A 20,427-nucleotide genomic window follows, 5' to 3' on the forward strand; every position below is an offset into this window, starting at 1 on the left:
TACTTGAGAGTCAAGAAGCTGTCCTCGAGGCGTTCTAAGACCGAAGATATTGAGGCACTCGAGATACTTAGTTCCAGTCTCCCTGGCGTGTTCCACGTTCCCCAGGTTCCCCAGGTTCCCCAGGTTCCCCGGCAGCCCTGCACGAGCGTTCCGCTAGACTTGGCATACTGACAGGTTTTCCACCACGTTGTTACGGCCTATTTTCCATGGGAGTGACACACGCCCGTTTCAAGAATACTTTACCTAGAGAATAGAGCGAACCTGGAATGTAGCTCAGACATGATGAGTAAATACAGCGATGGGGCTACGTGAAGGAACATTGTTCGACTCAGTATTGTAGGGCTGTTTCCGTAAGGTACTCATCGTCGTAGCCGGTGCTGAATCAGCCAAACTGGTCTTTTCTTGGTCTTTCTGTCCATAGAGCTATGAGATACCAGGTTTCTAGAGTTTGTTGACATCGCCGACAGAAACAATGTCCACTTTAGCTTCGGTCTGGATCATGGTGTTCCAGTGGAACCCCTTTCTGTCCAGCCAGTTGCTGACATGCTGAATAGTTTGGGGTCTCTGACACTGTAAAATTTAGTGTCGTAGCTTCATTATAGGTCGTGTGGACGACGAATATTGGCATATCACAGGATTTCTTTGGTACGGGGTTTCATGATCCAAAGAACGCGGCGCTTGTATCAAGTATGTTGAGGACCTAGAGCGTCGAACGGCCACGTGGAGGAAACTCACGTCAGTCGGAAAGAGGCGCAACAAATAAGTTTGGACTGCTCCAGGAAAGGGAGAGGTCGGAGGACGGAGACGGTAGGTGGGGCCGTCACGGCCGTCGGACGGATATCCCGGAGGTCTGTCCTATGACAGCGCCGAAAGGCTAACAGCGCCCGCCGATGTTAAGTATGTAGAAAGTTAGGGCAGTTCCTCAATATATATATATATTTGTTGTTCATTTTATTCTATACACGTAGATGCGTAGAAAAGCTCGCCTTTTGCGAATATCTTTACATGTATTTACCCTTGAGTAGTGTGCACCAGCTCCCTCTACGTATGATGATTCGAAAGACAAGTCAGACGACAACTAACTTGATTCAAAGACCACTTCCTAACTCCATACTGGCACTAATTCTTCCAGAGCAGCAATAATCAATAGCACAACATAAAAAGTTCAAATCACAAGCAAAAGAGTTCACCACCGGTGTGGCTAATCTCCTGGCGATTGATAATTATGGTGCTCATGCTGGGATCGTATGCGAACTCGAACTCGGAGCCTGTCGAGATAGGCTATATGGCGACAATTGATTGTTGACCTTTTACCCATTCCACCATCCAGCCAAGTTTGTCCTGACCCGCCGACCTAGACGGGCGCCTGCTTGCTGGTGACGGGGATGGGGTTGAGAGGGGGTATAAACCCTTCTCACGTAGTCGGATGAAAGGTGCAGCGTCACGTGTGGAAGGTGCGCCTATCACCGCCAGGGAAAAGGGAGAAGGAGCTGAGTGCGTTGAATCCACGGCAAGCTGCTTCCATCGAAGCTGAGGAGTGTCGTCTCGGCGACGGAACGTCTTCATGGAGGTTGCCTCCGAGAGATGTACGGTATAATAATGTATGGTGACAGGAATGGGCGCTCCAGACCTCAATCGGTTCGGATGTCTATATTGATACGACACTGTGGCTTCTGCTTAAGCCTGTTTTTTTTTTTTGCACTTAGTGGCTACGGTCCCAGACTTTTGCAAACAGCCTGAAGTGTCACGTATATGCTCATTTGCTAAGTATGTACCTAATTACCCGGCGCCGCCGGACACATCGCCACAATATAAAGCGACCTGGGATCTCTCTGGGCTTCTGGCCGCTACCTTGATTGAGAGATCAACTAGCTATGTTGTATGTGGCAAGTCTCTTCTGGGTAGCCGATGCATGAGATGGTTTCTGAGCAGTCTATAAAAAGGGGCTTTCGCAAGATGTATGCCGCCTGACGAAGTTGGTCGCAGCGAAACAAATATCCCCACAGGTGTTCCTCAATAGAATCAAATTCCGTAAGCTTGACAATTATTGAAAGCCAACATGCTTCCATCCCCCGCGCTGCTGATAGCCTTGATCGGCTCCGCGGCTGCTCTCCGCATCAAAAGCGTCACCCACAGCGGACCAGCTTGTCCCCAGACCGACAGACTGACTTGGTCCGGCGGCCTGGACGACCTGACCATTACCCTCCCCGACTTCAGCGAGACCCTAGCTGCCGGCCAGATGACGAGCTGCCAGGTGCACCTGCTCATAGACGAAGGCGAGTCCGGCAAGTCTCTGCTCCTGCAGGACGTTACGCTCAGCGGGGGTCTTTACCTAAGCTCCAACACCAAAGTCGATTTCTACACGACGGCATATTGGTCTGAGACGGCCTCCGATACTGTGAGTTTATTGTACACGCTTATTGGGTGTTGGACAGAGGATAGGATGCTGACTTGTGGGGAAAAGGTCACCAAGTCTACGAGCACGGCGTCTGGCTCCGCGGCTGTTTTCCGGAACGTAGACGTGGCTCAGCGCGTGAACTCGGCGTCTCCTTGTACTGGTGCCGATGGCTACGTCGGGATACTGAATGTGACTTTCCGCATCATCTCCCAAGGCGGGGGGTTGGTTATCTTTGGCAAAGAACGCAAGGATGGTGCGACTTCTCCGGTCACGGAATCACTGGCTCTCAAGTGGCAGAGCTGCTAGACACGGTTGTGTATAGAGGGCAAAGAGGCAAATGGTGGTGAGATTGGGGGGTTGGTGTTGATGGAAAACTGCCATGGGCGTTACTTGCAATGAAGATAGCACTGAATGCAAGTTCAATGTTACATGGGACAAGAAGGCACACATTAGTTACGAACGTGCTTCATCGACTGTCAAGGTCTTGTTGTACAACACATTACATTGCTACATGGAAGACGTGCGTCAGCATTGATAGACATGTTTCCAGTCTGTGCTGCCGCTGCTGGCGCCATCCTAAGAATCGACCTGCCGTGGAACAGCACAATGTGAAGTTCCGTATCATCACCATCTCCCACCGGTCAAAACGCCAGTACGCCTTGAACCGTCGTCGTGAAAAGGCATTACCACATATGACTGATAGCCCTGTTCCAAGAGTTGTCGTTGCCAATGCTATGTAAGCCGCCAAGAACGGTCGGTTCTCAATAGCAATCGTCGACACGTATCCACCTAAAAACCGGGATGTGGGCGAATGCCATTACGTCTGCCCACGACGCATCCCGCGGGGCGCAATCGGAGTCGCCGACAGATCGTCGAAGGGAAGAAAAAAAAAAAATAGTCAGCTTCGTCGGTATAACGCGTCGCGCGTCTAGTGGATATCGTTCGTTACAGTCGTAATTCGTAGCAGAGGGACGCCTCAACATGAGCCTTCGGAAACCATGCGATCCTGGCCTCCAAACAATGAGAAAGTCCAAAAAAGTATTACCATACTCCCGATCTAGTTTCTCATCTTGTGGGCAAAAAGTTCTTGGAGTCACTCTCTTGCTCGGAGAATGATTGAGGGAAGGCGGCGAGACCTGCGACGATGGCGACAGCCATGAAGGCGACGCTGATGAAGGACCAAATGAGACCCCAGCAGCGAGAAGATCCGCCGTAGCGTTGAGCAAAGACGCTTGCATCGGAGCTGTTGACCTTGCGCATGATGAGGTCGTCGCAGATATCCCAAACGGAGTAGAGTGAACTCATGACTCCAATGAAGAGCTACTGGTGTGTTAGAATCTCACTCATCTCTAATTACGCATTAAAAAGATGGAATGGCAGGCTTGACTTACAACGACGAATCTGAGAGCCTGAGCGTGAGAGATGAACCAGGCCGCGACGAGCAGACCGACAGCGAGGAGAACCGTGAGGATCGTGAGCCAGTCCCGCTTTCCCCACCAAAGAGTCAACAAGAAGCATACGCCCAGAACCATGGAGGCAACCTTGGACGCGTTGATGTTGAAGCCGCAAAAGATGAGCAGCCCGCCGATGAGCGATGAACCGAGATAGCCCGCGGGGAGGGTGATGGCCTGCTTGCCGCCCTTCATGAGCGTGGCGCCGCCCTCGTTGGGGTCGAGGGTGATGGAGAGGACCTTGCCGCCGGTACAGCAAGCGGTGATGGCGTGACCGAATTCGTGAAAGGCGATGACGAGCATCTTGAAAGGCCAGAGGACCTGGCGCAAGAAGGGGACGTTCCAGAGGATGGCGATGATGACGGCGTAGGCGCCGATGACGCCCAGGGTGACGGCCTGGGTGTGGTTGACGGTGAGATCACGGCGGGCGAGGGCGTGCTTGGTTGTTGCGCGGGCGACTTCGGGGAGGACGACGACGGCGGCTCTCTTCCAGACTTGGTTTGCGATGGCACCGGCGCGAGCGAGGCTCTGCCTGGCCGTTGTTGGAGGGACGGGGGCCATGGTGAAGTTGTTGTTTGGGTTTTGTATCAATAGCGACAGACTGGGTGTGGTGGTTTTGGTGAGAGCGAGTGAGTAAACACAAGAAAGAGAGGGCCAAAAGTGTATCCTGTCAGAAGCGAGAGTTTTCTTTATGTATAATCACAGAGACTTGGTACTTGGCAATCCGATCATAGGAAATGCCTGTGTATTACGACAGATACGTAAACAAGCTGGTGAGTTGCAGGGCTTACGTGGAGGTGGTGGGCTGGGCTGAGGCTGGGCCGCATTCCCCCTGTTTCTCCTTTTTTTCTTGTCTCTTTCCCAGGCTTGCCAGGTTCTTCAGGTCACAGGTGGGTTGTCTTTCTTGTGGTCGGCCTCTCGTCTGAACTCCAGTATTTCCCCAAGCACAGACAGACGGGCTTGGCTGGGGGACGCGCCTTGGACGGCCTGGGATCTGAACCAACTTTGAAAGGCCTTGCTGTGCCTGGCTGTTGCTGCTGCTGCTGCTGGCAGATGAAAAGGGGTCCACACGGCCCCACTCCGGGACCCGGCACTGACGCTGAGCATTGGCACTGCCACACTGCGACATGTGCCGCTGTTGTCGTGGCAGTGGTCGCGGTCGTGATGGCTGGGCAGAGCCGGTCTCGCTATTTTTGGAATGTGTGGCTCTCATTCACGTGATTCCCTTAGGATGATATGTGTGGCTGATGTCTGTGGCTTGCGTCAATTCAACCAACAAACCAACAACCATTACATAAGGCAACAGGAACCGCAAGGTTCGATAATTATTCATGCAGGTGGACGTTTTGGCTCTCACGTTTCACCCAACGAAAACATGACGTCTCTCACAGAGTCACAGTAACGGTGCTGGCGCGGTGCAACTCCTGCGCCGGCGGCTCAACAGTGTCTGCCGCAAGGTAACTTAGGTCGTTAGAGGTGCTTACTGTTTCCTTCCTCGGCCTCCGAATACGAGCACCCTACGCAGTACTTCCCATACCTTAGTAGCTGCACGCGGGGTTTCCCAACCATCTTGTCTCGGAGAAGAATGTGTGGCCTGTTCCTATCACCTCAATGCTCCTACTGGCTTAGAAGCTCTCCCCATCTGATACCAAGCTCCCGAAGCCACCAAAACAGCTGTCCATTTCTGGTCAATTCGGAGTGCCAATCCATCTCATTTGAGAACCAACCAAAGTTACACCAGTCATCAATTATATCGTGATTGACTTGATTTCTACTTGCTTTACATCTCAGTAGTCCTGCATCGACGACAATATGGCTGCTGCAGTGGACACCTCCAACACGGAGCTCAGCAAGCAATATGACACCCCTATGGGTCTGGCTCACTCAACTATGCAGGCTCTCAAGGACAGAATCAAGCTTCATTATGACCTCGCGAGTGACTACTATCTGAGCCTTTGGTAAGCTATCACTGGTTCCTCTCTCTCATCCACCGTGCGCGCGCTCTATGACGTGCAATTGAGGCACAGCGCCCTTTCACACTCTTGATAGACTGCGTCCAGTCTGTGCCCTCATCCCCTCCACCAAGTTCCGTACAGCGTGACCATCTTCGTCTAAGCTGACGTGCACTGTCTTCAGGGGTGAACACATCCACCACGGCTACTGGGAAGACGGTTCCGAAACAAAGGAACAGGCCCAGGTAAAGCTCATCCAGCTCCTCCTCCAGCTCTCCGGTGTCGGTGAGAACAGCAACGTCCTCGACGTCGGCTGCGGCATCGGCGGCACCTCGCGCTACCTCGCCTCCACCCTCGGCTGCTCCGTCACGGGCATCACCATCTCCACCAAGCAGGTCGAGATCGCCAACAGGCTCACAAAGGCCGAGGCGGAGAAGCAGGCATCAGAGACATCTGACAAGGCAAAAGAGATCGAAGCCGACGCCGATGGCTTCGTCCCGCTCGGCCGCGGCAGGATCCGCTTCATCGAGCTCGACGCCGAAAAGATGGGCGACTTCTTCGCTGGACAGAGCGCTTCCTTCGACGCCGTGTGGATCAGCGAGGCGCTGAGCCATTTCCCCAACAAGGCGCTCTTCTTTGAGAATGCGTTCAAGGTCCTCAAGCCCGGTGGGAAGCTGGCCCTGGCGGATTGGTTCAAGGCGGAGAATGTCACGGAGACGGAGTTTGCGAATGATCTCAAGCCGATTGAAGGTATGTTAGCCTCTCGCATGGCAAGAAGCTGAATGTTGACTGGCTCTGCCATCAGACGGCATGCTTCTCCCGCCGCTTTGCACCCAGCAGGGCTACGTCGATTTTGCAAAGGGCGCTGGGCTTTCCTTGCTCGCGGGCCCAAAGGATATTAGCAAGGAAGTGAGCAGAACTTGGTAAGTTTTCGTGCAATATCAAACCATCAGAAGTGACCGGGAGTAACAACTTGTTCTAGGGACATCACATGGACTCTGGTCCAAAACCCTTCTCTGTGGGCCTTTGCCTTTAGTCAGGGCCGGGACGGCATTGCATTCTTGCAGTCCTTTCGCGCCATGAGACGTGGGTATGCTAATGGGACCTTCCGATATGCTGTTATTTCTTTCGAGAAACCGAGCGGGAAAGCGTAGGAAGGACACCAAAGTTACAAGATGACATGGGTGTAGCGTAGCTGTCAGCTTGATAAAGATCGCTGCAATCAGACCAATAAGCCTTTCACATGATGCGGTAAAGCTAGTTGGTACACGCTCACTTCGTCAGGTCTGAAGAGGAACATAGCAGCATGTTTCATCAACGTCGTCAACATGTAGTTCTCAGGGAATTATGTTCATGACAACGGTATTGCTAGCTGCATGGGTAACCCAATCGATCCTCAGCCGTAAACTCATCAAAAGTACATATCTACATTACAATGTGTTTGATAAAATCCTGGTCCTCAAGAAGATGAATTCGAGCTGGTCGGATAACTGCCCTAGATGGCACCAAGGAAGCCTGTCCTCTTACCAACAATCGAAGCCTAGCATGATCTCAACCTGCCAGATCAGGGAGTCACAAACTCGTCAATGTTAACTCGCTCAAAGAAGCTGATATGTCCAAATCCAACCCAGTACTGAGCAAGTCGGTCGTGGGAGACGAGCATAAGCTGAGACTCGATATACTTGTCTGGAGAAAAATGGTTAGCGCACGTCCAATCTCGTCTTTGGAAAAGGGAAAATACCATCTAAAAAGCCCGTTCCAGCGACGTGCCCCTTACTCCTGACGACTCGTGTGCCCTGAAACGGTGCCTCTTGAGCATTTCCAACGAAGCCAGCCTCGCCCAAATCGTCCGCAACGAAAGTATACTCCCCTCGCGGAACATTCGGGTCGCCAGTGAGTTTGATTGCTTCAAGACGGCCCCGGTATACTCTTGCGTCGGTACGACGCTTCGTCCATTCTGACTCTGATTCGTCAGAGCCACGGACAAGACCAAGTTCCACATCCGACACTTCTTCGTCATCGGGCTGGTTGATCAACAGGAACTCGCACCCATGCCCGCTGTAATCTCCAACCCAGACACCTCGCCATGGCTTGAGCTCCGTTGGTGTGTAGACAACAGGATCGAGGGTCGAATATGTAATCACTTCTTCGCCAATGCGCACGCCGGTGACACCAGGAGTACCCATACCCATGTTGGCTTGAATAGCTTGAATGATACCCACAGGCCCAGGCCCGAGGAAAAGACCCGGTGTTGGGGACCCGGCCATTTCCATCCACTGCCGAATCCGGAAAGCCTGGTCCGAGGCTTCAGCTCTTCTCGTCGGATGGTCGCCAGGAGCAAGGTCATCACCGTCCAAACCAGAAATCACACCCGACACCCTGTGACGGGCAGGAATGGCCGGTGGAGGCCAGACATTCCCATAAGGAAACACGCCATCCATTCTCGACGTAGCCGTTGAAGCGTCAAGAGGGCGAGCCATCATAAAGTTGCAAAACATGGCGTCCATTGGGTCGTGAATTGACATCGGTACCTCTGGCAGAAATCGTTGACCCAAACTGCCCAACAATCCCTCATCTTCGGCTGGACGGCGAGCATGGAATTGGAGTACCGGCTTGTCCAAATGAAGTTTGACCTGAGGTTCGAAGGCGTGTATAATCACACTGTGGTCGGCGGGCCAGTGCTGATATGTAGTACGATTGCTGACAGCCAATAACTGATATCCCTCAATGCAACCCCTCCGCTGGTCATATCTGATGATCATCATCTTGCCCATGAGGTCACGGTCGCAGAACCAGATCTTGTACTTTGGCAGAAACCATCTTGGGTCGTGTGCGGCGTAGAGTTCGCGGTATGTGCGGCATGGATAGGGAGTTGTAACCTTCTCTCCAGGCACATTGGCTTGCACCCTTTGGTACCAGTGAATATCGGACGCAGCGTGGGCGTGGAGGGTGCGGCAGGTCTCCGCTACGATCGCCAGGTCGCAGGGAGGCAAGTAGGCGAGGATCGCATCGATGAGTTCGGAAGGAAGCGCGAGTAGACGGCAACTGTTGTCTGAAGGCAGGGAAGGCAAAGCTAGCATAGCAAAGACGGGTCAGTCGGAGATATCAGAGATCAAATAAGGATCGTTGACATACTACCTGAGGCGGCAATGTTGAAGTCAGAAGGAAGGGGATAGTAGTCTTCTCTGGAGCTTCCAATTGTTTTCCGGTGATCTGTGGCATCGCTGCGTAGTCCCTCTTCAGATACGTAGGGTAAAATGTAGAGGTTTTCTTCAACTTCGGGGTCAATGCCACCGTAGTTGCTACCGCTGGCGGTTGACATGGTGTCGTGAGTTGGCGCATCCGAATCTGCGGCGGAGGTGGTGGGCGAGGGAGGACTCGTAGCCATTTCGCAAGTCGCATCCATGCCTCTTCAGAGAAAAGAATTGTAACGTTGAACACCGTTCCGAGGGCTCCAGAGTGTGAAAGGGGGGCGAACTGTTCTTGTGGCTTGTTGGGCGACCCAATACTCCGTCACGAAGGTTTGGCGAGTGGCTGCAATGCGGGCATGCAGCGGCGTGGGTTATTGTTCGGGCTAGAAAGCAATGTTGCGGACGAGAACGCTTCGGGGTGATGTAATATTGGCGCTGCTTGCAGCATGTGTCAAAATGTGTCGATGTCTCAACGATTCCAGCGGTAAGTCTGAGGTATCACGGAGGTTCGGGTTGCCCAAGGGTGGTGCATATAGGAGTCGTCAGTGCTCGCAATGTTGGGGTCATGACTCCAGGTTTGGTCTCCACGTCTCCGACCAGCCGGGGTGAGGGTGTGTCGGGTGCGTGCGTGTATGCAACAATAGCATGAACTTTTTGGTTGCGGTCGCGCGGACGGGCCAGAAGTTCCTCTTTGCGAACCCCCGGTTACGGCGCATAGCTAATCCACCCCAGGCTCAAGCCGGGGATGATGGAAAGCAGCGATGACAGCACGGTCGACAGCAGTAGCGGTAGTATGTAGTAGCGGCAACGACAGCCGAGGCGGGGCAGAGAGTTTGGCATGGTGGGTGTAACTGTAGGGATGGTTACTTGGTAGTGCCAATAGAGCTGGCTAGCGGTTTAGATGCTTGGAACGGCCAACCATGAGCAGTCGCGTGCTGGAGAGGATGGATAGATGGATCTAGATTCCGCAGGCGTATGTGACAACATGCGGCTGGATGTGCCGAGACAGATGATGGATGTCGAGGACTCGAGAGGACGTTGCGGTAAGGTTGGTCGGGACCAGGTTCAGGTTCCAGGTCAGGGTCGGTGGTGCAGGCGGATATAGGACCGAAACAGACAAAAGGGCCTTGGTTCAAAGCAAGGTATGCCGCCATCGCCGTCCCCGGGCTACAGGACTAATGCAGCGCCAATCGGTGACTGGAACCTGGACGGGGGGAAACTTGAAGGATGAGTGGAATGTTGTGCCCGGAAGAGGAAGGGGGTTCGTCCGTAGCCAACGACGTTGATGTGTGTAAGGTCCTGGTAAGGTGATTGTCTCCAGGTAGGATGGCTATTCATTAGTGCCATTGTGGTTGACCGTGGAGGTGGAAGTCCAAGAATAGATGCGGATATTACTGTGCCTGCCACGCCGGTGGTGCATGTGGAAGCAATGCGTGTTGCTGCAGCATCTCAACCAGCTAGGTAGCTAGCGCAGGCAAGCTTGGTCTGCTCTTGCATCTCGTCTCATGAGGTGCTCGCAGCTCGAGTGAGGTAAGGTAGGGATATGTCGGTGACCGTGTGAGGATTACTGCAGCAGTGCAGCTGTAGGTAGCCCAGCATGCTGTGCCGCAAAGGGGAGCCAAGACGCAGGCATGACCATCGAGTCGCGTCTTGATCCTTGTGCGTTGGAAAGGTGAAGTGCAGTGAGTGGGCTGTGGACTGTGGTGCACCGTCAAGGGTCAGGCACTTCAGGTACCGAGAAACGGAACCGGAATGGAAGCGGATTGCGGGGACGAAGGAGCTTTTTGCTGACTAAGATCAGGTACGCAGGTACTTGGGATGAGGTCAGTGACCTTAGGGTCTGTCGCTTATCGGGCGACGAGAGAGACAAGATAAGAGACCTCCCGTCATGTCCACCTCAGTTCAGGCTTCTACCTTATCCATAAGGTAAGGTAAGGTACCGTAAGAGCCCGAATCAATAACGCCATCGCCTTTCTACCCAACCAGCCACCTGACTGACAATTCCAGCTTACCTACGATCGCAAAGTACCTGCCTGCCTTGATGTCGGGCCAAGATAAGCACCTTGACATTGGGCCCGAAGCGAGGCTGGTCATGACATGAATCAGGGCCACCTAAGTCAGGAGTATCTGTCATGTTTGGGCGTAGGTATCTGTGTACGTCTGCGTTTAACTCACTCAACTACTTTACCTTTGATGCCTGCGCCAATGAACTAAGGTACTACCTACAAGCTACGGCTACACTCATCCCTTCGGCTGTCCGGCGCATTGCAGGAGATCGTCGCTGTTTGTTCCGACCATTCACGAGCCTAGACCTCAGACTGGCTTCAATCCACCTCTGCCTAAGGTAGGTAGGGGAAATTGATATGCCCAAAGGCTGCACCAGATGATTACTAGGCATGGAGCAGAGAACCCCCCCAGTTCTTGCGCGCACCTTTCGCGGCTTGTTCAACGGCCAATGCATCACATTGGTCAAGCCAAGAACGTGCCATGCCCTCTCCAACTTGCTCTCACATTATCCGTACATCTCGCCGCAAAAGGGCCTGAGGATTCTGACCTATAGCAAATGGCTTATCTCGTCTCGATTGAATCCACATTGCTTCAAAAAGTCCCAGCCAAGGCTTGTCGGACAGGAACCTTTGCGGCAAGCCAGCAATGTGCTTTCATTGGCTGTGTCGTAACTCTGGTTGATGGCAGTGTCTATGGGAATAGAACTCGAGTACGGAGCATTCCAGGCTTCATTCAATTGCACGTCTTCCAAATGATCTTTTTCCCTCTTTCTTTGTGTTTCCACCCAAGGGTGGTGCCTAGGTATCTTATAGATATATGTAATTAGATGACATAGTCTCCAAAACAGGTCTACTAGCCCTCCTACCCAATTAGGTAGGTAAGTGGTTCCTCGTCCCCTCCTTCCTCATCCTCCATTTCTCGCTCATTGCAGGGACCACCGAAACTCCATCAACCTGAGGACTCGGGAGGCATTAACCCTTGATTTACCACCAACAACAACCACAGCTGCCTGTTACCGCGAATTCGACAGACTTTCGGTTCCATCGCTGGATCTCGCTTCGACTTACCGCGCTTTTTAACCAATACGGAGGTTACAATTTTCGCAAAACAAGATTCAACTTAATTTCAACGAACCACAACATACGACCACGGCAGAATAGGTAGATAGGTATCCACATCAACCTATACGCCTATACCATATCCCCAGAACGTTGTTGATACTACCTTTTCACGAATCACCGTGCTATACGGAAATATCCAGACCTTGCGCCGTCCATACTTGCTCAATCCACTGCCGGAGCTCCCCCTAGTTCCCACCTCACCTAGTGATCCGTCCGACGTCTCCTTCCTACTTGGTAATAGCTTCCGCCCGCCAGTGGGAAGGTTGTCTTCACCATCACCCAATATCCTACAATTCTACGAATACTCGACTCAGATCTCGCTGCTCACCAAGCGGAACACCCAACTACGGCCATTCAACCTTGATCCCCCCTCTCCGCAGGCGGACCAGCCGACACCGGCCAGATCACAACGGAGCACGCCAGCAGACCAAGGAACCGCCGGGATATTGGAAACCCGCTCCCTCGCTCGCGCGCGCGCCCCTTGCTCAGGCTTGCTGCCTTGCAGGACAGCCGACAGACACCATGGCCTCCCTGATCCCACTCATCAACGACCTGATACCCATGATCGTTTCCTCCTCGGTATCCGTCACCAAAGCGACCACCCTCCGCCCTTCCGATGCAACTCTGAATCCCGCTTCTGCCAACGAGGCCGATGCCGTTGTCAGCAAAAGCGATAAGCTCTGCGCCTCCGGTAAGTCCAACTTGGTCTAGGATGCCGTCTCCCCTGCCGCTACGAGTACCTTTATTCCTCTCTCTTTCTCTTTATTCGTACGGGATCTGCTCTGGCATCACGCAGCGCCTTTACCGCCGCTTTACCTAGCTGCCGCGACCTGCCCGGACCGCCAACATACCCGCCCTAAGGTAGCGTCGCAACCGAGAACTGTGTTGCCGGTCATAGAGTAACAAGGCTCAAGTCGTGGTTGTCATGATTCCATAGACCCTGTCACATCGCATGGTCTTGTGTCTTGTTCACTGCCACGTCTTCTTCAACTAACTCGAGTAGTCATTACTTTGAACCCACATGCGACATCGGCTATCCGCCATCACGGAGAGCAAGGTTAGGATTAATCTTTTCCCCCCTTCCCAACCCACCATCTCTTTCTTACGCGTTTGCGACTTATCGTCGGTCTCTTGGCGGTGTATCTCTAATGCTTGCCAAGATACCATTCTCTACATGGCTTCCGGGACCGGCATCTTGCTAGTTAGTCCTGGTGCAGGACAAGATGTAAAGCGGCACGAGCTGTCCTCGGGTGATTTTGCCTTCATTCCGTCCTGGACAGAACACCAACTACTCAACGAGTCGGATCAAGATACCGTGTGGGTCATTACTCGCAGCGGTTCCCAGCCGGTCACGGTAGGCTTGACGGATTGGGGAGGTGACCGGGCGAAGTAACCCATATGCCATCGCTCGGTCGTGGAGACGGACTCCAACTCTAGGCGACTGGCCGCATGCTCGATGTGTGGCAGCAGCAGTAGCAGCAGCAGAAGCATCACATCGGGCACTACTCAAAAAGATTAACTTCGCAGGGCACGTGTGAAGTGTGGCTTTCCCGGTGGGATTCCGCCAATGTCATGATATCTATCGAGTATCTCTATCTTGCTTCGTCATCGCCCCATATGGCACCCACGATTCGCGCTATAGCCCTGGGAGAATCAAAGACCTGGGCGTGGTCCTTGTCCGGAAACCAAAGGATGTCGATGCCTGACCCAGCGGAACGGTGACTCTCGTAACCCATGCCCGATATGGGTCCAGCCTTTGGTCCGGCAACGTTGCGCCGGCCATGCTCGCCTTGCAACCATGCGGGGTGTCCCGTCTGCTGGCCCTGGCTCCCCTCGGCCAAATACCTGGCGACGGCGTGGCTGTCGACAATCAGGTCCAGCCCGGACAGGCATACGGTGACCTGCCTCGCTTCCTGCCGCTCGACGCCTACCGATTCCGATCCTGCTGTGCGACCAACCAGTTCGTCAGCCCAGATGGCGTTCTCCCTCCAAAAGAAGTATCTGCCGAGGCAGTGGGCGACTCCGGGGTCCATGCTCGCAAAATACCACAGCTGCCACTCGTTTGCGGTCGACGGCGCACGTCGTGTGAAGTTGTAAGCGACGTCGGGCAGGTGCAGGAGGATGCTCACGGGGTCAATGAGCACGGCCCGCGGGATCCTAGCCTGCAGGTCTGGGCATCGCATGGCATGGGTTGACAGGATGGAACCGTACGAATGGGAGACGAGGGTAAATCTGTCCCAGGCGTGATGGTTTACTATCTGCTTGAACTGTTGAAGGAAGAACTCCTTGCCCAGCGGTGGGTCAGTTAGTCGGAAGGAAACGGGCAGGATTTCGATGGCGATGACACCTGTCTGGCCGCGGTCTCTAATCCTCATGGTGGTGATCTCGGCGAGAAAGCGGACGTAGGGCCACAACCCGATGCCGATGCCGTGGAGGAAGACAACCGGTAGACCTTCTGCGCGATGGGGGCGGTGCCAGTAGCTCAGATTACCGGCCGAGGACCGCCTGCTGGCAAAGACCTGTTGGAGACGTGGCGGGAAAATGGCCTTGTCCTTTGGCTGCGCGTAGTACTGGAACCCGTAGAACCACAAGGAGAGGTGTGTGACGTGGTCCAAAAAGGCCATGATGGCGTACCACCAGACGGTGCGGTACTTAGTATCTACGGAATCGATGGTCAGGCGCAGGCACTTGGCCGGCCCGCGACCGGGCTTAAAGGGCCTGCCGAGCAGACGTTCACTGCGGGTTATATACTGGTCCACCTCCACGTCGTAGTTCTCTCCGTCTCTTGCGCTGGCCCGCCCGACGTCCTTTTCGCCCATGTCAAAAAAGGCCCAGAGGAGAAAGTCGCGGACGTTGTCGCGGTGGATGTCGGCCATGTCGGCGCCCAAGAACCACATGCGGACGTAGCGCTCAAAGTCTGGGATGGTGGCCATGCACCGCTCAAAGAGGGCCAGGCGGTCGGCGGGCGAGGAGGGGCTCGGGTGCGAGGCGGGTTCCCTGAGGCGCTTCGTGTAGGGGAGCCAGATGAAGAGGGCGTAGATGAGTTCCGTGGCTGCCATGCATGTTGTGATGGCGGCGGTTGTGAGCCATTTTGAGGGGGCGTTTGTGTAGTTTGCGCCGAGGAGGCATGCGAAGAGGAGGGCTGCGTAAGGGAGGATTGGGTAGCGGAGGGGTACTATGCAGGCGCGTATGAAGATGTACTCGTGAAGCGTGCGGCCGAGCATCTTGGAGTGGTGTTGGTGTTGTGAGTTTTATTGCCGGCTGGTGGTGATGGTGATGATTGGCATGAATGAGAGTCTGACGATTGCTCGTCGCCGTTAGTGTAAAGATGATGCCGTACCGTTTTCTTATCTATCAAAAGACAAACGAATAGAGAACAAGAACGTGACGGCCATGTGTAGATGCAAAAAGAGCATTTCCTTCCTCGGTCCCTCTGGGTTTGGAGCGATAACTACAAGTACTGGAAACCCTTCTTCGCGTGATGTTCAGATTTCGTTGGGGATCGTCCGAATCACGCGGTACAAAAAAGGTGTACTAAGGTAATGTAGACGACCTGGCGAGCTAAGGCAGGGGATGGAGGGATGGAGCGGCGGTGGATTGGATGACGAAACGAATCGCAAACTTGTCGTGCCCCTGTTCTTTTCTCCAAGTTTGCCTCCAAAGACGCATCTCTTTTCATCCGAGTCATCTGTACTCCCTAGGTTAGGCAATATTTACATCTGAAAGTCGCCCCCCGTACCCGTACGGTATAAGTTAAACTACTGTGTCCAAGTATCTCAAAAACACCAGACAGGACTTTGAATTGGGGGAAATGATGGTAACCCCTGGGCAAATCATAGCGCTGATTGGTCCATTGGATATCAAGCTTCAATCAAAGAAGGCCCCAATGCCGTTGAATCGACCCATCTTCTCAACGTGACTGTGACATTCATAAGGGATGTATTGACAGGCATAGACAAGACTTGCGCGGATTGTCGCGCGTCAAATCGCCTTGCCGAGGTTTCTTCTGCCCATCCATCACCGTTGATTGACATGCATGGCAAAGAGCCTCATCTTCACATGCTTCAAGGTAGTGTGGTAATGTCATACCAATCATTTCTTTTTGCAAGTTGTGTTACTGCGCATATGCAAACTATTCATTTCTGCTATGCAGGACACGAAAATCATGACCCAGTCAAAATAGAATCTGTCCGATGTTCCGCCCCTCAACAACAATTTCTCTCCGAATGCCCTTTGCGCGCTTCACTCCAGTGGAACCCACGACTGGCTCCGACACCGGTCTTCTTCTTCTTCAAGTCAGCGTCGGCGCTGACCATGTAGCATAGTCCTTCACGTTGACATTCACAGTGCTGCGCTCGAGAATGGACGGCTTGGTCGCGGAGTTGAGCAGGAAGTAGTTGATATACTGCGTCAACTCGGCATTCTGCCCGCTCGGGAACGAGCAGTGGTTATGCCCGCCGACCAAAGAGAACCCCATATTCTCCGGCACCCCGAGGGCTTGGTAAATGAGCCTCCCGGCCTTCATGCAGCCCGTCGTCGACACGGGGCCCAGCCAGTCGATATCGTTCTCCGCGACGTACAAGCCGCGTGGCGCGACGAGTCCGGCCAGCAGGTGATGGTCCTCGGGCACCTGCGACGACCTCGTCGCCCACGTGTTGAAGAGGGGCGAGAACCAGACGTTCTCCCCGACGATCTGGCTCGACGTCTGGATGTTCTTCCCCTTGGACTTTTCGCTGTCCGAGATGCGCCAGCACGCCGCGCCGCCCGAGCCCGACTCCTGCGGGATCGTGAGGGCGATGCGCTTCTCCAGCGCGCCGACGACGAAGGCGCCTTTACCGTTGCGCGAGCAGCCCGTCACGCCTAGTCTCTTTGTGTCGATGCCGGTTTGCGAGGAACCGAGCTGCTCGAGGCCGTCGATGAGGCGGCCTACGCCCCACGCCCACGCCGTCAAGGCGCCCGCGCTGTGCTGCTGCCCGAAGAGGGTGTAGAAGAGGCCTTGGCCTCTGCTGCTCTGGCCGTTTTGCGCGGCGAAGGCGTCGTTGCCAAAGGTGATTTGCGCGACGGTGCCGGGGATGGGGATGCTTGCGCCGCCGACGCCGATGATGGCGGGGAAGGGACCCGTGCCGGAGGGCTTCGTGACGGAGGCGGTCATGCTGATGCTCTTTGCGCCGACGGTGACTTTGACGGTCAAGGTGTTGCCCGAGAGGGAGGCCTCGACCTTGTCCGGGGGCGGGGGGAAGTCTCCGAGCTCGTACTGCTCGAAGGCGTTTTGGATCTCAGTGGCGCGGCAGGCCCAGTCGGCTTTTGTTGTGACTTTGGAGCCGTCGGCGAAGGTGAAGGGGTCTGGGAGCTTTGCGTCGTTGACGGCTGGGATGTTTGTCTTTGCTTTGCCGCAGTCGGCTTGCCGGGCGGAGAGTGTGTCGGCGGGCATGGCGAGGGCCGTGCCGGCGAGGAGGAAAAGCGAGGCGCGCAGAGCCATGATGGATTATGGAGAAAGAGATGATCTTGGGTTCAGGGGAGGCTCGTGGTGCTGCGGATGAGACGAGCTTCAATGGGAATGATATGGCTTGTGTCTTGAGATGATGTCTTCTTATGCTCATCATGTTTCGGATCAACGGATGTCAGTTAGTAGAGAACCAGGACCCGGAATGGCTTTCGTTTTGTGTACATCATTTGGATAATGACGGGTGTTTCCAAAGAGCCTCAAATTAGCCGGCAATGCGAGCTCACGAGACTGCTGGAATCTACCCTAAGCGAGCTATGCGGCGCTTCATTAAGCTTACTCAACTGCCGTCAACTTCCCCGCCAGCTACTATCCAGCAGCTCCTTTTGATATGCCCAAGACAGCCGAAGAGGAGGCCCATTTCGTTCAGTGCGACCCAAAAGAGGCCAGTGAGAACTAGGCCAAGCAATGATCTGCACCGGCTGAATAGGAATAGTACGGGCAACAAGCGGAACGAGTCCAGCTTTGCAAATTGATGCTACCCTTCTCGATGAGAGAGTTTGTGGGGTGTTGCAATGGCGGGCTGGATTCCGAAGTAGGATACAGCCCAAGAAGAGAAGTCATCGCGAAGTTGGAAAAAGGAGCGGCGGCCCTGGCCGAGACGGATTGCACCGGGCCACCGGGGGATGCGGAGTCGCGGACCCGACAGGCGGCCGGCCCTGGTGGGGCACCCTTTTTCTTCCCACCAACAGCTGCCGCCTGATTGGCTAAACATTTTCCAGAGCCCATCTGCCTCCATCGCCCGGCTGATTCTCGATCTCTTACGTCTTTCAGCACCTCTCTCAATTCTCAGCCCACCACCCTCTTTGGCTCTCCGCGCAAACCGACGCTCCCAATCTCGGTCCACAAGCCCGGCCCAATCCCTACCGATACCACGTAGCGGAGCAATTCCTCCTCCCGCCTGCGAACCGCACATCCCTTCGAACACGCCTCGTCCCTCCTCCGAATGGTCCGCGTTTGAGAGAGAGCAGTCCCGCGAAACATCCCGCTGCCGCCGACCGGCTTCATCCTCGTCCAGGCCGACATGAGCGCAGAGCAGAGCAAGAACCATGCGGCCAGCTCCCACCTCGTTCTTGCGCCCTCATCGACTCGATAATGTCTGTCGCCAATGCGTTCGGAAAGCCTTTGGCGCTACCGTCCCGCGGGGCAACAGCAGGAGTAGTATCAGCTCTCTGCCATTGATCACGAGCCGGTCCGCCTCGACGACGGCCGCAAAGGCAGCACCCGCAGTGCGTCTCAGCGCGAGCTACTTCATCTCCAACAGCGTCCTCGACCGCTCCAATGCCCGGCCCAGACCCCTCGGCAGCCGGAGCTCCTCAGCTTCCGTAGCGCCCTCATCTTCGTCTTCCTCGTCCTCCTCCACCGCGCGCTCCGAGTCGACGACACCAATCGACGTGAACCAAGACCTGCCGCACCGTCGCCGCCAAGCTGCAAGACGCAAAGCTGCCGCCGAGGCCGCTGCCGCAGCAGCCTCCTCCTCGCCCGACGTCCTCCCTTCTCAGGATGCCTCCTCCGCCCTCACCAGCGTCGCCGCCCAACAACCCGCGCACTCGGCCCGCCGCATCTTCTCCACCCTCCTCTCCCTCTCGAAGCCTCGGCTCTCCGCCCTCGTCGTCCTGACCGCGATGGCGCCCTACGCCCTATACCCCGTCACCGACTTCCTCTCCCCGGCCATCACCGAGTCGCCCTCCCTGAGCCCGCTGACGCTCCTCTTCCTCACCACCGGTACCGCCCTGTGCTCCGCCTCGGCAAACTCTCTCAACATGCTCTACGAGCCCAAGACGGACGCAAAGATGTCGCGCACGCGGAACCGCCCCCTCGTCAGGAACCTCATTTCCACGCGCGCCGCCGTCCTCTTCGCCGTTACCACCGCCGTCACGGGCGTGGGCGCCCTATACTTTGGCGTCAACCCGACCGTCGCTTTCCTCGGCGGGGCCAACATTGTCATCTACGCGGGCATGTACACGCCCATGAAGGCCTTCAGCGTCGCAAACACCTGGCTCGGCGCCGTCGTCGGCGGCATCCCCCCGCTCATGGGCTGGGCCGCCGCCGCTGGCGAGACGGCCTCGGGCGACGGGTCCTGGCGGGAACTTCTTTTCGCCAGCGACGGCAGCTCCATCGGCGGCTGGCTCATGGGGAGCTTGCTCTTCGCGTGGCAGTTCCCGCACTTTATGGCGCTGTCGTGGGGTATCCGGGAGGAATACAAAGCCGCCGGGTTGCGGATGCTGGCTTGGACGAACCCGGCGCGCAACGCGCGCGTCGCGCTGCGGTACAGCATCGCCTTCATCCCCATCTGCGTCGGGCTCTGCGCGGCGGGCGTGACGGAGTGGAGTTTTGCCGTGACGAGCTTGCCCGTCAACGCGTGGCTTACGCGCGAGGCGGTGCGGTTCTGGAAGTTTGAGGGACACAAGGGGTCTGCGAGGGGTCTGTTCTGGGCGAGCGTGTGGCATTTGCCCGTCGTCATGGTGCTGGCGCTGCTGCAGAAGAAGGGCATGTGGGGCCGGGTGTGGAACAGCGTCGTTGGCGTGGACGATGATGATGAGTGGGAGGATGACGATGAGCTGGATGAGATGCCGGTCACGTTGCCTCCGCCGCGGGGATAGAGTGATGCCGGCGGTGTGTTGTTGTAGTAGAAAACTCGGGATATTGTATGATAGTGTTGCTCGTTTGCCTCGTGGGTGGGAGGGGAACCATCAATACCCATAGTGGTGCTCCGGTCTTAGATTTCTGGGTTCAAAGATATAAAGACCTCGCTCTGTAAACTCAAAATTTTGCTCACGTACGGAAAGACCAAACAGCGCAGG

General features: G+C 55.1%; 8 protein-coding genes across 8 annotated transcripts; 4 read left to right on the forward strand and 4 right to left on the reverse strand.

The window, feature by feature from the left end:
- Positions 1-2,059: 2,059 nt before the first annotated feature.
- On the forward strand, positions 2,060-2,704 carry HER10_EVM0009644 (uncharacterized protein; the record flags this gene model as incomplete). Its single annotated transcript, XM_035479126.1, has 2 exons — positions 2,060-2,398; positions 2,465-2,704. The coding sequence occupies 2 exons, from the start codon at positions 2,060-2,062 to the stop codon at positions 2,702-2,704; spliced, it is 579 nt and encodes a 192-aa protein (XP_035337555.1).
- Positions 2,705-2,863: 159 nt separating this feature from the next.
- HER10_EVM0003251 (uncharacterized protein) lies at positions 2,864-4,984 on the reverse strand. The gene is made up of 2 exons (XM_035472935.1): positions 3,790-4,984; positions 2,864-3,718 (listed from the first exon to the last, which is right to left on the reverse strand). Exons 1-2 carry the CDS (start codon positions 4,408-4,410, stop codon positions 3,464-3,466), a joined length of 876 nt encoding a protein of 291 aa, XP_035337038.1. The 5' UTR covers positions 4,411-4,984; the 3' UTR covers positions 2,864-3,463.
- A 677-nt stretch (positions 4,985-5,661) lies between these two features.
- On the forward strand, positions 5,662-6,955 carry HER10_EVM0001051 (methyltransferase domain-containing protein; the record flags this gene model as incomplete). Its single annotated transcript, XM_035470812.1, has 4 exons — positions 5,662-5,807; positions 5,986-6,551; positions 6,607-6,724; positions 6,784-6,955. 4 exons carry the CDS (start codon positions 5,662-5,664, stop codon positions 6,953-6,955), a joined length of 1,002 nt encoding a protein of 333 aa, XP_035336853.1.
- A 410-nt stretch (positions 6,956-7,365) lies between these two features.
- Positions 7,366-9,189, reverse strand: HER10_EVM0003230 (F-box domain-containing protein; the record flags this gene model as incomplete). Its single annotated transcript, XM_035472914.1, has 3 exons — positions 7,366-7,487; positions 7,543-8,874; positions 8,937-9,189. 3 exons carry the CDS (start codon positions 9,187-9,189, stop codon positions 7,366-7,368), a joined length of 1,707 nt encoding a protein of 568 aa, XP_035337034.1.
- A 3,453-nt stretch (positions 9,190-12,642) lies between these two features.
- On the forward strand, positions 12,643-13,513 carry HER10_EVM0013451 (cupin domain-containing protein; the record flags this gene model as incomplete). The annotated part of the gene is made up of 3 exons (XM_035482807.1): positions 12,643-12,811; positions 13,124-13,177; positions 13,281-13,513. The coding sequence occupies 3 exons, from the start codon at positions 12,643-12,645 to the stop codon at positions 13,511-13,513; spliced, it is 456 nt and encodes a 151-aa protein (XP_035337877.1).
- A 199-nt stretch (positions 13,514-13,712) lies between these two features.
- On the reverse strand, positions 13,713-15,344 carry HER10_EVM0012520 (uncharacterized protein; the record flags this gene model as incomplete). Its single annotated transcript, XM_035481914.1, has 1 exon — positions 13,713-15,344. One exon carries the CDS (start codon positions 15,342-15,344, stop codon positions 13,713-13,715), a length of 1,632 nt encoding a protein of 543 aa, XP_035337800.1.
- A 936-nt stretch (positions 15,345-16,280) lies between these two features.
- HER10_EVM0011952 (Cip2) lies at positions 16,281-17,953 on the reverse strand. Its single transcript, XM_035481360.1, has one exon. It carries the CDS (start codon positions 17,597-17,599, stop codon positions 16,412-16,414), a length of 1,188 nt encoding a protein of 395 aa, XP_035337752.1. The 5' UTR covers positions 17,600-17,953; the 3' UTR covers positions 16,281-16,411.
- A 424-nt stretch (positions 17,954-18,377) lies between these two features.
- HER10_EVM0003066 (protoheme IX farnesyltransferase) lies at positions 18,378-20,426 on the forward strand. The gene has a single exon (XM_035472752.1). The coding sequence runs from the start codon at positions 18,673-18,675 to the stop codon at positions 20,224-20,226; it is 1,554 nt and encodes a 517-aa protein (XP_035337021.1). The 5' UTR covers positions 18,378-18,672; the 3' UTR covers positions 20,227-20,426.
- The last annotated feature ends 1 nt before the right edge of the window (position 20,427 follows it).

The sequence above is a fragment of the Colletotrichum scovillei genome (genome assembly GCF_011075155.1).
Source record: "Colletotrichum scovillei strain TJNH1 chromosome Unknown Contig00002, whole genome shotgun sequence".
Lineage (NCBI taxonomy): Eukaryota > Fungi > Ascomycota > Sordariomycetes > Glomerellales > Glomerellaceae > Colletotrichum > Colletotrichum scovillei.